Below are 13,522 nucleotides of genomic sequence, written 5' to 3' on the forward strand. Positions count from 1 at the left end.
ACCAAACCAATTAGCCTACATACCAGTATGTCTTTGGAGTGTGGGAGGAAACCGGAGATCTTGGAGAAAACCCACGCGGTCACATGGAGAATGTACATACTCCGTACAGACAGCACCCTTAGTTGGGATCAAACCTGGGTCTCCGGCGCTGCAAGCACTGTAAGACAGCAACTCTACCGCTGTGCCACCGTGCAGCCCCAGGAGAAGGAGACAGAGGACAGTGTGGAGAAAATAAGTGCAAGAACAGTTTGAGATTGAGAAGGAGGAAATGTTGGAACTCTTGAAGAGAATTAAGATGGATAAATCTCCAGGACCTGGGGGGATTTATCCCAGGTTAGACAATAGACAATAGGTACGCCCATTCAATGTGATCATGGCTGATCATTCTCAATCACTACCCTGTTCCTGCCTTCTCCCCATACCCCCTGACTCCGCTATCCTTAAGAGCTCTATCTAGCTCCCTCTTGAATGCATTCAGAGAATTGGCCTCCACTGCCTTCTGATGCAGAGAATTCCACAGATTTACAACTCTCTGACTGAAAAAGTTTTTCCTCATCTCCATTCTAAATGGCCTACCCCTTATTCTTAAACTGTGGCCCAGGTTATTGAGAGAGGCAAGAGGAGAGATTACGGGAGCCTTGACAAAGAACTTTGTGTCTTCTCTAGCAACTGGCAAGGTCCCGTAAGAGTGGTGAGCTCATGCCTAATAAAGTTCTTGTTTGCCTTACTCCAATTTAATACTTTCCCACAAGATCCTATCTTCTTTCTATTCGAAACAATCTTAAAACCAATGAACACAAAATGCTGGAGTAAAATCAATGGATTAGACGGTGACGTTTTGGGACACTCCTTCAGTCCCTGCAGTTCCTTGTTTCAACTTAAAACTTATGGTGTTGTCATCACTGTCCCCAAAGTGCTCTTCCACTGAAACACCATCACTGGCCAGGCTTATTTCGCAACACAAGGTACAGTAGGTTTCCTTCTTGGGTTGGACCATCCGTGTACGGTTTCAAGAATCCTTCTTGGACACACCTCACAAATTCTGCCCTGGCTAAGCCCTTGACACTGTGCAAGTTATACTCAATATTGGAGAGGTTAAAGTCAACTCTGTTGCTTTGGCATCTTTTGGTAATCTTTCAACATGACTGTTCTTTTCCCTCTCACTTACCATTGGGGGGCCCTGTAGTACAACGCTATTAGAGCACTTGCAGCTTTCTTATTTCTAAGCTCTACCCATCTCGCCTCGGCGGTTAAACCCTCCAGTATGTCCTCTCTGCGTGCCACCATGACAGTCTCCCTGATTAGCAGTGCAATTCCTGCATTTCTTTTACCTCTCTCTTGATCACATCTGAAACATCGAAAACCCGGAACCCTGAGCTGCCGGTATGTGTCCCTCTCACAACTGTTGCATGAACACGCTGAACTGATCAAATTCCTAGGCCAGTTTCTACAATCAGCTGCAAAAAATTGCATGAGCACAGGCTTAACCTCATCAGAGAGCATGTGAGGTTTAATGTTCTTTTTACAGTGGTTTCATTTTACTCTAGACATAATCCTGGGATTACTGACCTCACAGTCCTACTCTTTTAATCTATCTTCTAATTGCTGAAAATTCCTTTCCGTGCCTTCAGTTCTATTTCTTTCTGCTTTTACTTGATTCATTGTGAATTGTTACTTCTGATTATTCCTCTCTAAAATCCTCTGCAAGCAAATTAGGTAAAGAAATCTAAAAAAAAGTACCTTTTCCAAAATTACTCAAGTTAAATGTTTTATTGTCATATGGCCCGAAACAGAATAATGAGATTCTTATTTGCAGCAGTACAACTGGATGTAAACGTAGTGCTCTGTAAACATCATAATAAACAATAAAAGTTATCCATCCATCCAATATATATATATTATAAATGTATTAAGTATTTTATTAAATATGTGTGTGTGTGTGTGTGTGTGTGTGTGTGTGTGTGTGTGTGTGTGTGTGTGTGTGTGTGTGTGTGTGTGTGTGTAAAACAATCAAACAATAATAGATAATAGTGTAAAGACAAAAACAATATCCCCAAGTCTATGTAGTGCAGAGCTTATTTGGAGGTTCTAGTGTTTAATATGGAGATTGTAGTGTCCTGCTAACACTTACATCATGTACTCTAGATTTTGAATTAAAGTGGCTTCTTGCCACAGGGTGGTCATGTTACCTACCATTGCTCTGATGTGGACACCCTTGTTAAAGCTGAGACCTCCATATATCCTCCTCAGTGGTAACGCTACCAACAATAGTTATTTCCTAATCTTGCTTCAGGCCATTGGTTACAGCAAAACACTTTAGGTGTTGGAACATCTTAACAGGTCAAAGGTCTGCTGTACTGTACATTTTAACGATGTGCGTGGAAAGTGTTATTAGGTTTGTTCCAGTCAGGGGTGAGAGATCAGTCAATGGGTCTTGGGTCAGTACAAAAGGTAATTTTCATGAGTTGCAGCAGAGGCTTCTTGCATCTTCATATAATGGTGGGATAAACAATATCTGGTGTGACTGGCAAGGTCTGTATCTATTGGCATTTCTTGAATGCCCTTGATCAGGGGCTCATGAGCCACTTCTTAATAAACCTGAAGCCATGTTCTTATGTCTGTGATATGAAACCAGTGAAAGATGTTTATTGTCATAAGACCTATGATACAGAACTAGTTGGAGGTCATTCATCATGAGTGCCTCACTGCCATGGTTGATATTTCACTTCAGTGTTTCGTTCCTGCTTTAACCCTTTACACTTTGGTTTCCTTAATATCTGAAAATATCTCAATCTCTAATTCAAAAATAGTCAGCAAACTGAGAATCTACTGCTTTGAATTCCAAAATGTCCCACCCGCTGGGCGAAGAAACTTCTGCTTTGAATGGACGGTGCTTTATTTTGAGAGTGTGACGCCTGGTTCGGTTCACCCAAATGAGAAAACAGCAACACTGCAACTACTGTGCCGATCTGCTGAAGAATATTTTACATTTCGTTAAGAATCCCTTTCACTCTTCTAAACTCAAGAGAGTACAGACCGACAAACAGTCTGAGGAAGGGTCCCGACCCAAAATGTTACCTATCCATGTTTTCCTGAGATGCTGCCTGACCCGCTGACTTACTCCAGCACTTTGTCTTTTGTTGTAAACCAGCATCTGCAGTTCCTTGTTTCTAGAGAACAGACCTCCTGTGCTTAATCACTTCTTCTGAGAAACTCCTCAATCCCAGGAAACAGTGTGGTGAACATTCACTGCACCCCCTCCATCACATATATATCCTATTGCAGGCAGGGTGACCAGACCTGCGCACAACATTCCAGATATGATCTCATCAGGATCCCATATCATTGGACAACAATTTGCAATAAAGGACAATATATAATTTGCTGGTATTCCCTTTGAATACAACACTTTTCAAACTGTCTATAACCCCATGAAACACCTCTGCATCAGGTTTATGGCCCACACTACCAGATGGCATTGTATCATCAGAAAATGTAAATATATTATACTTGACCTCTCTCATCCACCTCATCAACACAGATTGAGAACAGTTGGAGCTGCAGACAACTCATAGGTCACAACTAATTGACCCTCATAATTTTTGCTTAAATGCTAGTTTACTGTAGGGATACAGCATGGAAACAAGCCCTTCGGCCCAACAAGTCCACACCGACTATCGATCACCCGTACACTAGCACTATACTACACACTAGGAACAATTTACAGAGGTCAATTAACCTACAAACCTGTACAACTTTAGAGTGTGGGAGGAACCGGAGCACCCGGAAAAACCCCACACGGTTACAGGGAGAACATACAAACTCTGCACAGATAGCACCCATTGTCAGGATCGAACCTAGGTCTCTAGCGCTGTAAGGAAGCAACTACCGCTGTACCACTGTGCCACCCTAATTAGTGGTGATTTAGAGATGCAGCGCAGAAACAGGCCCTTCGGGTCCGCGCCGCCCAGCGATCCCCGCACACGAACACTGTCCTACACCCACTAGGGACAATTTTTACATTTGCCCAGCCAATTAACCTACATACCTGTACGTCTTTGGAGAGTGGAAGGAAACCGAAGATCTCGGAGAAAATCCACACAGGTCACGGGGAGAACGTACAAACTCCGTACAGACGGCACCCGTAGTCAGGATCGAACCTGAGTCTCCGGCGCTGCATTCGCTGTAAGGCAGCAACTCTACCGCTGCGCCACCGTGCCGCCATGTGATGAGTGATGAGTGGAGTTCATCGGGAAGAAGGAGATCAGCACTGAATCTTGATCAAATCGCTATTTATTTGAATTTAGGAATAGTGAAATAATCAATATTAACCAAAAAGTGCCCTGTAATAAGTAAACCATACATGCTTAGACTGGATTTACTTCCATCTTAAGCAAAGCATAAATTGCAGAAAATTGTATCTGTTGATGTGGTTAATTCCTCAATTAAAAAGTTAAACACGCATTCCTCCATCTGAATTGCTCATCCCCCGAGATCAGTATTTACCTGGGGTGTGATCATTTGCTGGGCCAGTTCCCACGGTGAAGCTTTTGCTTCCTATTGTCCAATCAAAGTTGTCATCATTGCTTTGCTTTAACCTACAGTTATTGATCCAAACCTCTTCGTTTGGCCCATTGAAGCTGCAACTTCCTGAAATATTGGCATACTGTGCTGAAGAAACAAAAACAAAGCAAAAGTTAATTTCAATCCTTTATATTGTGAATGTGACAACATTTATGAAAGAGGAGACTTGAATTGTAACAACACTCTGCCCACCAGCCTTCAACATAATGTTTCACTGCATATTTCTTTGTAATTTCTCCCAGTAAACAGCATTGACAGAAGATCGATGAAAAGCCCAGATCTTACAGTGCCAGGGACCCGGGTTCAATCTTGACTATAGGTGCTGTCTGTACGAAGATTGTATGTTCTCCCCGTGACCTGCGTGGGTTTTCTCTGAGATCTTCAATTTCCTCCCATACTCCAAAGATGTTACAGGTTTGTAGGTTAATTGGCTTGGTATAAAAATGTAAAATTGTCCCTATTGTGTGTAGGGTAGTGTTAATGTGCGGGGATTGCTGGTCGGTGCGGACTCGGTGGGCCGATGAGCCTGTTTCTGCGCTGTATCTCTAAAACTAAAAACAAAAAAAACTGTGCAATTTCCATCATTCTGCTATCGAACCTCATCGGGAGATTTTCAGGAGAATATCTTGTGAGACTGAAGTTAATCAGTTGATAGCTACTCACAGATAATGAAGAACTGCTGGGAAACATTCATTCAAGCCTTGCCAACCATACAAGGCGAGCAACATGTTCTGTTTGGATTCCCCTTGGCCGCACATTATTGTGAATAACACCAAGTAGAAATATATTACAAAATGTCATCATAACATCAAGCTATTTAGTCAGGTGAGAGAAATGGGTGAGATTGACTGCTTAAACAGCTTATTAAACAGCTATTTAAACAGCTTAAATAGGAAATGCAAGATGGATTTTAAAGCAATTATGTATGGAAAAGGTTTAAGGGATGTGGGACAAACACAGGCATCTTGGCTGGCATGAATAGTTTGAGCTAAAGGATGCGTTCTCAGGCCGTATGACTCTAATTGCAACGAGATCTGGGTGACCTAGTGCATCAGTCACTGAAAGGAAGCATGCAGGTACAGCAGGCAGTGAAGAAAGCCAATGAAATGTTGGCCTTCATAACAAGAGGAGTTGAGTATAGGAGCAAAGAGGTCCTTCTGCAGTTGTATAGGGCTCTAGTGAGACCGCACCTGGAGTACTGTGTGCAGTTTTGGTCTCCAAATTTGAGGAAGGATATTCTTGCTATTGAGGGCGTGTAGCGTAGGTTTACTAGGTTAATTCCCGGAATGGCGGGACTGTCATATGTTGAAAGACTGGAGCGGCTAGGCTTGTATACACTGGAATTTAGAAGGATGAGAGGGGATCTTATCGAAACATATAAGATTATTAAGGGGTTGGACACGTTAGAGGCAGGAAACATGTTCCCAATGTTGGGGGAGTCCAGAACCAGGGGCCACAGTTTAAGAATAAGGGGTAGGCCATTTAGAACTGAGATGAGGAAAACTTTTTTCAGTCAGAGAGTTGTAAATCTGTGGAATTCACTGCGAGATGAATGCATAATAAGGGCATTCTAACCAGCATAAGCAGAAATGGAAGGAGAAATTGAGCATTAATTCATTCACATTTTTCTTAAGAAGCGTAGAAATAATTCCGGTAACCATTAGTGAAACTTTTATTCCGTTTCACTGTCCACCAATGCTGCCTGATTCGCTCAGTATCGCTAGCATTTTCTATTTTTGTTTTAGACTTTCTGAATTTTGATTTTTTTTTAAACTTTAAAAATAAACCAAGACCTTGTAGCACTGATGAATAAACTATATAATGCTTCTGAATTTATGATATATGCTCTTGGCATTAAATTTTCTGGAAAGATACGAGTGAAGAATGTAGTAACTATCTAGGGTGTATTTTAGTGCAGTATTGAAGGACTACTGCATTCTCAGGAGTGCTGCCTTTCAAATAGGTTATTTATCTAGAAATTCAACTCTTGCCAATCGCATCAAATGGCAGCTGCTATGCAGTCATTTCTGCCTTTAAAGTCAGGTTCCATTAATGTGATACACCTGTGCTCTGCTGTCTCATTAATACTGGATTGTGATCGAGGCAAAATCCAGGCAAAATTCCAATGAGTCTTCACAAGTTCTTTTAATATGACTTCCTTAGATGGACATTCAACTGAGGCTGAGGCTGGCCTCTGGTCCTGGACTCTCCCACTAGTGGAAACATCCTCTCCACATCCACTCTATCCAGGCCGTTCATTATTTTGACTCTCCACTACTGTCCCGTTGATGAAGACAGGTTTGTGGATCCTCAGCCTTCCTCTTCCAAAGTCAACAATCAGTTCTTTGTTTGTACTGATGTTGAGAGCAAGGTTGTTGCTCTGGCACCATTCTGTGAATCGATCGGTCTCCTTCGTATACTCTGGCTTGTCATCACCCATAATTCGTCTAACGACCATGGTGTCGTCGGCAAATTTGAAGATGGAGTTGGAAATGTGTCCAGCTGCACATCATGGGTGTAGAGTGAGTAGAACAGGGGGTTGAACACATAGCCTTGAGGTGATGCTGTACTGATGGTTAAGGAGGAGGAAGTGTTGCTGTCAATCCACACTGATTGTGTTCTGTTGCTGAGGAAGTTGAGGATCCAGTTGCAGGGGGCTGCACAGACACCCAGTTCCCTTGGTAGGGGAAGATGGTTTAGTTTTGTTTAGAGATACAGCACGGAAACAGGCCCTTCGGCCCACCGGGTCCGTGCCGACCAGCGTCCCCGCACATTAACACTATCCTACACACTAGGAACAATTTTTACATTTACTAAGCCAATTAACGTACAATTCTGCACGTCTTTGGAGTGTGGGAGGAAACCGAAGATCTCGGAGAAAACTCACGCAGATCACGGGGAGAATGTACAAACTCCTTACAGACAGCACCCGTAGTTGGGATGGAACCCGGGTCTCTGGCACTGCATTCGTTGTAAGGCAGCAACTCTACCGCTGCGTCACCGTGACCATTGTTGAACATTGAGCTGTAATCTATGAACAACAGCTTGATGGTTAGTGCAGAGTGGAGAGCCAGTGAGGTCGCATCCTCCGTTGATCTGTAGCGGCGGTAGGAAAATTGTTATGGGTCAAGGTTCTTGCTGTGATAGGAGTTGATATGCGCCATAACCAACCGCTCAAAGCACTTCATCACCACAAACATTAGTGCCACCGGTCAATAGGCACGTTACCTTACTCTTCTTGGGCACCAGTATTATTGATGCCATTTTAAAGCAGGTGGGAACCTCAGACCTTAGTAATGAGAGGTTAAAGATGTCCACAAAAACTCCAGCCAGTTGGTCTGCACAGGTATTAAGAACGCGACCAGGTACACCATCAAGTCCAGACCTTTCCGAGGGTTCACCCTCCCGAAGGATCTTCTAACGTCGGCCTCTGTGGCTGAGATTGTAATACCACCAGGGTCTATGGGGGCTTGGGAAGGCACATCACATTCTAATAGAATACTGAATAAAGCAGTTCCAAATAAAATGTCAATTGGGTGCGCCATCTCTTGGAGACCAACTTGGAAATAAATTATACTGCAGGCTGACTCATTGTGTAAGGAGGTCATCACTGTATTAAATTTGTAACATAGGGCAGATAAGTTCTTAGTAACATCAAACAACACATTTCAGTTCAGTTAATGGAGGGCAATGTATCTATCACCTTTTTTCTACAGAAGGAAATCATTAATTGGACATAGCTCAGAGTATTTCCTGCTCGCAAAGAGTGTAGAACATTGCAAGATGACACCGGTGCCTAACTATCAACTGCTGAAAGGCAAGAACATTGGTATTCGTCGGTAGAATGTTCTGGATGTTAAATGATTTTCCCTCCACTCATCTCAAGCGCTTCTCTGTGGACTTTATCAGCCATGAAACATTTCGTCGATTCATGTTGATAATCAGATTTCATTTCAGTTAGTATTTTACCCACTATTCTCTATACAACCTACTTTTGGTAATGGATAACGATGTTTCAGAAGCTGCATTTGATGCATCTGATGTGAACTTGTAGCAAAATATTCTACCCATAATTATTCATGTTCCTGTTTTGACCAACTGGATAATATTCCACATAAAAAAATAGCAATGTGCAAAGCTTCCTTATATTACTCGTGAACTTAGTTAGGGTCCTAGCTAATGTAACTATTATTGGACTAACTTTCACCTTCAATGATAATGTTACACAGATGACATGTGCAACTTCCAGATACTATTACATACCCATTTTAATTATAATATAATATAGAATTGTTCCCAGCACACTTTGATTGTAACTCTTTATATATTTTTCATTTCAGTGTCATATTCATGTTCAATTACAGAATCAGTGGACTGAACGAGGTTGAAAAATGATCTGAAAATCGAAATTAAACATTTATTTTTCAAATGAAAGCTACAGAGGCAAAACAGTCGTGCCATATCATGATGTAATTATCCCGTCCTCAGTGTATGGTTTGCAAAAACGTAGCCATTCAGAATGCATTTAACAGATCAGAAGGAAAATTCATTGAAGACCAAAGTGACAAGACATCAGTTAACTGTGCATAGAGAAGATATTTCCCTTCTTGATTTATGTTTGCAAGCTAACGGGGAATAAAATGAATAGTTTGAATTTAAACCTACTTACAGCAGTCAAATTCATCAGATCCATCTTCACAGTCTGATTTGTAATCACAGACCAGGTCAGACTCGATACATTTGCCATTTTTACAAATGTAGTCAGTGATGTCCGAGCAAACACCAGATAAATCTCTATCTGAAACATAATACAGTCAAATTATGATTCAACTCAATTTGAATGCATCAGCAAATTGTTACTAAATGCTAATTGCTCTCTCTTAAAGGTGGCAATACATAAAAGTTATGTCTGAAAAACTCAAAGGGATTGACAACCCTTTGTGGTATCATTGATGAAGGGTTAAATTAGGAAAGAGGTATTCATTCTGGGAATTTACTACATAAATAAGAAAAGCATCTAGCGCAGCTCCCGAGATGTGACTGGATATAATGTGTGTAAACTGACCAAATGTAAGTGACTAAAATATTGCATTGGTAACATACTGTATATGTGACGTTGATGCTAAAAGTTCAGTGCCATGTTTGTGCGTATAGCATTAAAATCGTGTGGGGAAGATGCTTTCAGTTCTGGGACTCTCATAGAGCGGTCAATTACAGGACTATTATCATTATGAGGATATTTTGTCAGGATATGAGGGCCTGAGCTATAGGGGAGGTTGGGCAGGCTTGGATTGTTTTCCTTGTAGCGCAGGAGGATGAGAGGTGATCTTATAGAGGTGTATAACATCATGAGGGGAATAGACAGAGTTGATGCATTGAGTCTTTTACCCAGAGTAGGGGAATCAAGAACCAGTAGGTTTAAGGTGAAAGGGGGAAGATTTAATAGGAACCCAAGGGGCAACATTTTCACACTGAGGGTTGTGGGTTTATGGAATGAGCTGCCGGGGGAGGTAGTTGAGGCAGAAATTACAACAACGTTTAAAAAGACGTTCGATCAGGTACATGGATAGGTAAGGTTTGGAGGGATATGGATCGGCATGGGCAAGGTGGGCCATAGATAGGCCCTATTTCTGGGCTGTATGTCTCTATGACACCCTGTGAAATGAAATACACAACAGCAGTCTTTCAAAGACTGCAGTAAAAAAAAAATCCTTCCTTTTTCCCTGAGGCTTCCAGCCATAAAGTCCAATGGTGTTGGACTTTATTAACAAATGATGTTAACAAATATGACCCCAAGAAAACAGTACACTGGGGACTGATATTCCTGGTCTACAACAAAAAACTTTGCTCAGGAGGCAAGGAACAATTCCACCTTTATCTTCAATGTAAACGAATGGGATGCACCACGATAAAATTTCCTGTGCAATAACACCATTGTTCCTTGACTCATACCTGCAGCACAAATTAACATTTGATATTTACTATCGATAAAATCCAAGCAAAGTGATTTGTTCAAGTTTATTTTTTGCCAGAGTAGCCATAAAATGTGAGGAATCCTTGTTCACGGTAGGGAACTGGGGCTGCACATTGGAGTCCTGACTCAGTTCCACGTTCTTGGTCATCCTTGGGCGGCACGGTAGCGCAGCGGTAGAGTTGCTGCTTTACAGCGAATGCAGCGCCGGAGACTCAGGTTCGATCCTGACTACGGGTGCTGCACTGTAAGGAGTTTGTACGTTCTCCCCGTGACCTGCGTGGGTTTTCTCCGAGATCTTCGGTTTCCTCCCACACTCCAAAGACGTACAGGTATGTAGGTTAATTGGCTGGGTAAAAATGTAAAATGTAAAAATTGTCCCTAGTGGGTGTAGGATAGTGTTAATGTATGGGGATCACTGGGCGGCACGGACTTGGAGGGCCGAAAAGGCCTGTTTCCGGCTGTATATATATGATATGATATATGATATGATAACATGTCCTCCAAAGCGCAATAATCTCTACTACTTGTTAACACATAGAATGTGCTGCCTAAGGAGAAGAGTTCTGGCTCTGCATCAGAAATCAACAGTTCAACCCCCTATTCAAGATTCAAATAAAGAATTTAAGAGTACTTGAAGTACAACCATGAACATGCTCATGTAAACATTATGAACATCAGAATGTGAGTTGAAGAACAACAGAGGAGTTTTCTTTCCAACAATTCAGCAACGGTTATTCCCCACCTAACGCATCGCATAAATTACCTGATCATTGATCCAGTTGATCATGTCATTACCTTGATGCTGTGTTCCCTGGCTTATTGACAATGTTTCAGTTGTTAAAAGGGTTTCTCACATTCTTGGAAATTCTGAAAACTTGGACATTGTGAAATAAATGCAATTTGCAAATGCTGAGATCACTGATGAACTCAAGAAGCAGCCACAGCCGCATTCAATTGAGATGTGACCTGAAGGACAATAAAGTTTAATTTGATGCTTATAAATCTGGTTTGTAATGTTATTCTTTTTATTGGTCAGTAGAAGCATAGCCATCATTGCTGTCAGGAAGATAGACACAGCACGGTGGCGCAGTGGTAGAGTTGCTGCCTTTCAGCGAATGCAGCGCTGGAGATTCAGGTTCGATCCTGACTACGGGCGCCGTCTGGACGGAGTTTGTACGTTCTTCCCGTGACCTGCGTGGGTTTTCTCCGAGATCTTCGGTTTCCTCCCACACTCCAAAGACATACAGGCATGTAGGTTAATTGGCTGGGCAAATGTATAAATTGTCTCTAGTGGGTATAGGATAGTGTTAATGTGCGGGGATCACTGGGCGGCGCGGACCCGGTGGGCTGAAGGGCCTGTTTCCGCGCTGTATCTCTAAAAAAAAAAAAAAATCACACCAAATGCTAGACTTGGAGGGCCGAAAAGGCCTGTTTCCGGCTGTATATATATGATATGATATGATAGTAACTCAGCGGGACAGGCAGCATCTCTGGAGAGACGGAATGGGTGATGCTTCGGGTCAAGAGGTCTCGACCGGAAACATCACCCATTCCTTCTCTCCAGAGATGCTGCCTGTCCTGCTGAATTACTCCAGCATTTTGTGTCTATCTTCGATTTAAACCAGCATCTGCAGTTCATTCCAACACATTGCTGTCAAGAGTACTGGTCTAAAGTTAATTCTCTGTTGGTGAATATATTATTACATTGAAACTATCATGTTCTTTGAGATAACCTTAACATCTAAACGTTGTTCAGTCAGAGTCCATACAATCTCTTCATTTGATTCTCTCAACCTTCTCAGTACATGGGAGTACAATACAGAAGTGCTGGCCACAGTAAATCAGCCTGATACAAGAATGTCAAAAGAATGGAGCAGAATAAACTTGGCCATCACTATCCAATCAATTTAATGTTTGACCAACTTGATGGAGGTATTTTGGTGTGGTAACGGAGCAAGGATGATGGCAGGGCAATTGATATTTTGTAAATAGACTTTAAAAAGACATTTGATAAAACCTTGCACAAGAGTATTGTTTATCAATACTTAAGATCATGCGGTATAGATGCACATCTGGCTGAATGTTAGAAAATAGAGTGGTGAATACTGCTGGTCAGACTGGAGTGAGATTTACAGTGTTATTTTCTAGAGCTCAGGGTCAGAACTGCAGCTGTATTTCAAGTAAATCGGTGAGTTAGACTTGGGCTCCAAAGGCAGACAGATTTTGAAATCTGGAGATAGCACTGAACATGGTTAAATGAACAGCGGGAAGATAGCAAAATTCTTGAAGACCACACATGATTATAAGAAACCCAATACAAATAAATTATGAAGGGGATAAGTTTTGGTTCAAAGAAGAAGAGACATTGGCATGCTACAGAATAGTGGGACGAGCTGCCTTAGAGTGTTTATATACAAAGCTTAGAAGGTGGCAGGGCTGATAAACTGCATGTAGCCCCATGGAAAAGAAAACAAAAGTTAGGAAGTGATGCTGAACTTATGTATGGTGTTAGTTCAAACTAGAATATTGTATCCCATTCCAGATATTATGATTTATCAAGAACATCACTTGCACCTCCTCCAACCTCATCTACTGCATCCATTGTTCAAGATGTGGAGGGGAGGAGAGGGTGTTGCACCAATGCAGGAGAGGTTTGGGCCCAATGAATCCACTTGGTCTAGTATCCCTCTAAACCTTTACTATCCTTGTACCTGTCCAAATGTCTTTAAAATATTGTTTTGGTTCAAAAAAGAGACATTGGCATGCTACAGAGTAGTGGAAAGAGCTACCTTAGAGTGTTTATGTACAAAACTTGGAAGGTGGCAGGGCTGATAAACTGCATGTAGCCCCATGGAAATGGAAACAAAAGTTGGGAAGTGTTGCTAAACCTATGTATGATGTTAGTTCAAACCTGCCTTAATTACTTCTTCTGGCAGCTCATTCAAATCCCCTCACTGTCCTATG

The 13,522-nt window shown here is 41.9% G+C and overlaps 1 protein-coding gene across 1 annotated transcript in view; it reads right to left on the reverse strand.

Moving 5' to 3' along the window:
* Positions 1-13,522, reverse strand: part of malrd1 (MAM and LDL receptor class A domain containing 1) — a 261,497-nt gene that overhangs the window by 72,100 nt on the left and 175,875 nt on the right. The window contains exons 24-25 of the mRNA XM_078427721.1: positions 9,254-9,382; positions 4,507-4,671 (exon numbers count right to left, since the gene is read on the reverse strand). Coding sequence (XP_078283847.1) covers positions 4,507-4,671; positions 9,254-9,382 — 294 coding nt within the window. The remainder of the gene's footprint in view (positions 1-4,506; positions 4,672-9,253; positions 9,383-13,522) is intronic.

This window comes from Rhinoraja longicauda, chromosome 2, assembly GCF_053455715.1.
Source record: "Rhinoraja longicauda isolate Sanriku21f chromosome 2, sRhiLon1.1, whole genome shotgun sequence".
NCBI lineage: Eukaryota > Metazoa > Chordata > Chondrichthyes > Rajiformes > Arhynchobatidae > Rhinoraja > Rhinoraja longicauda.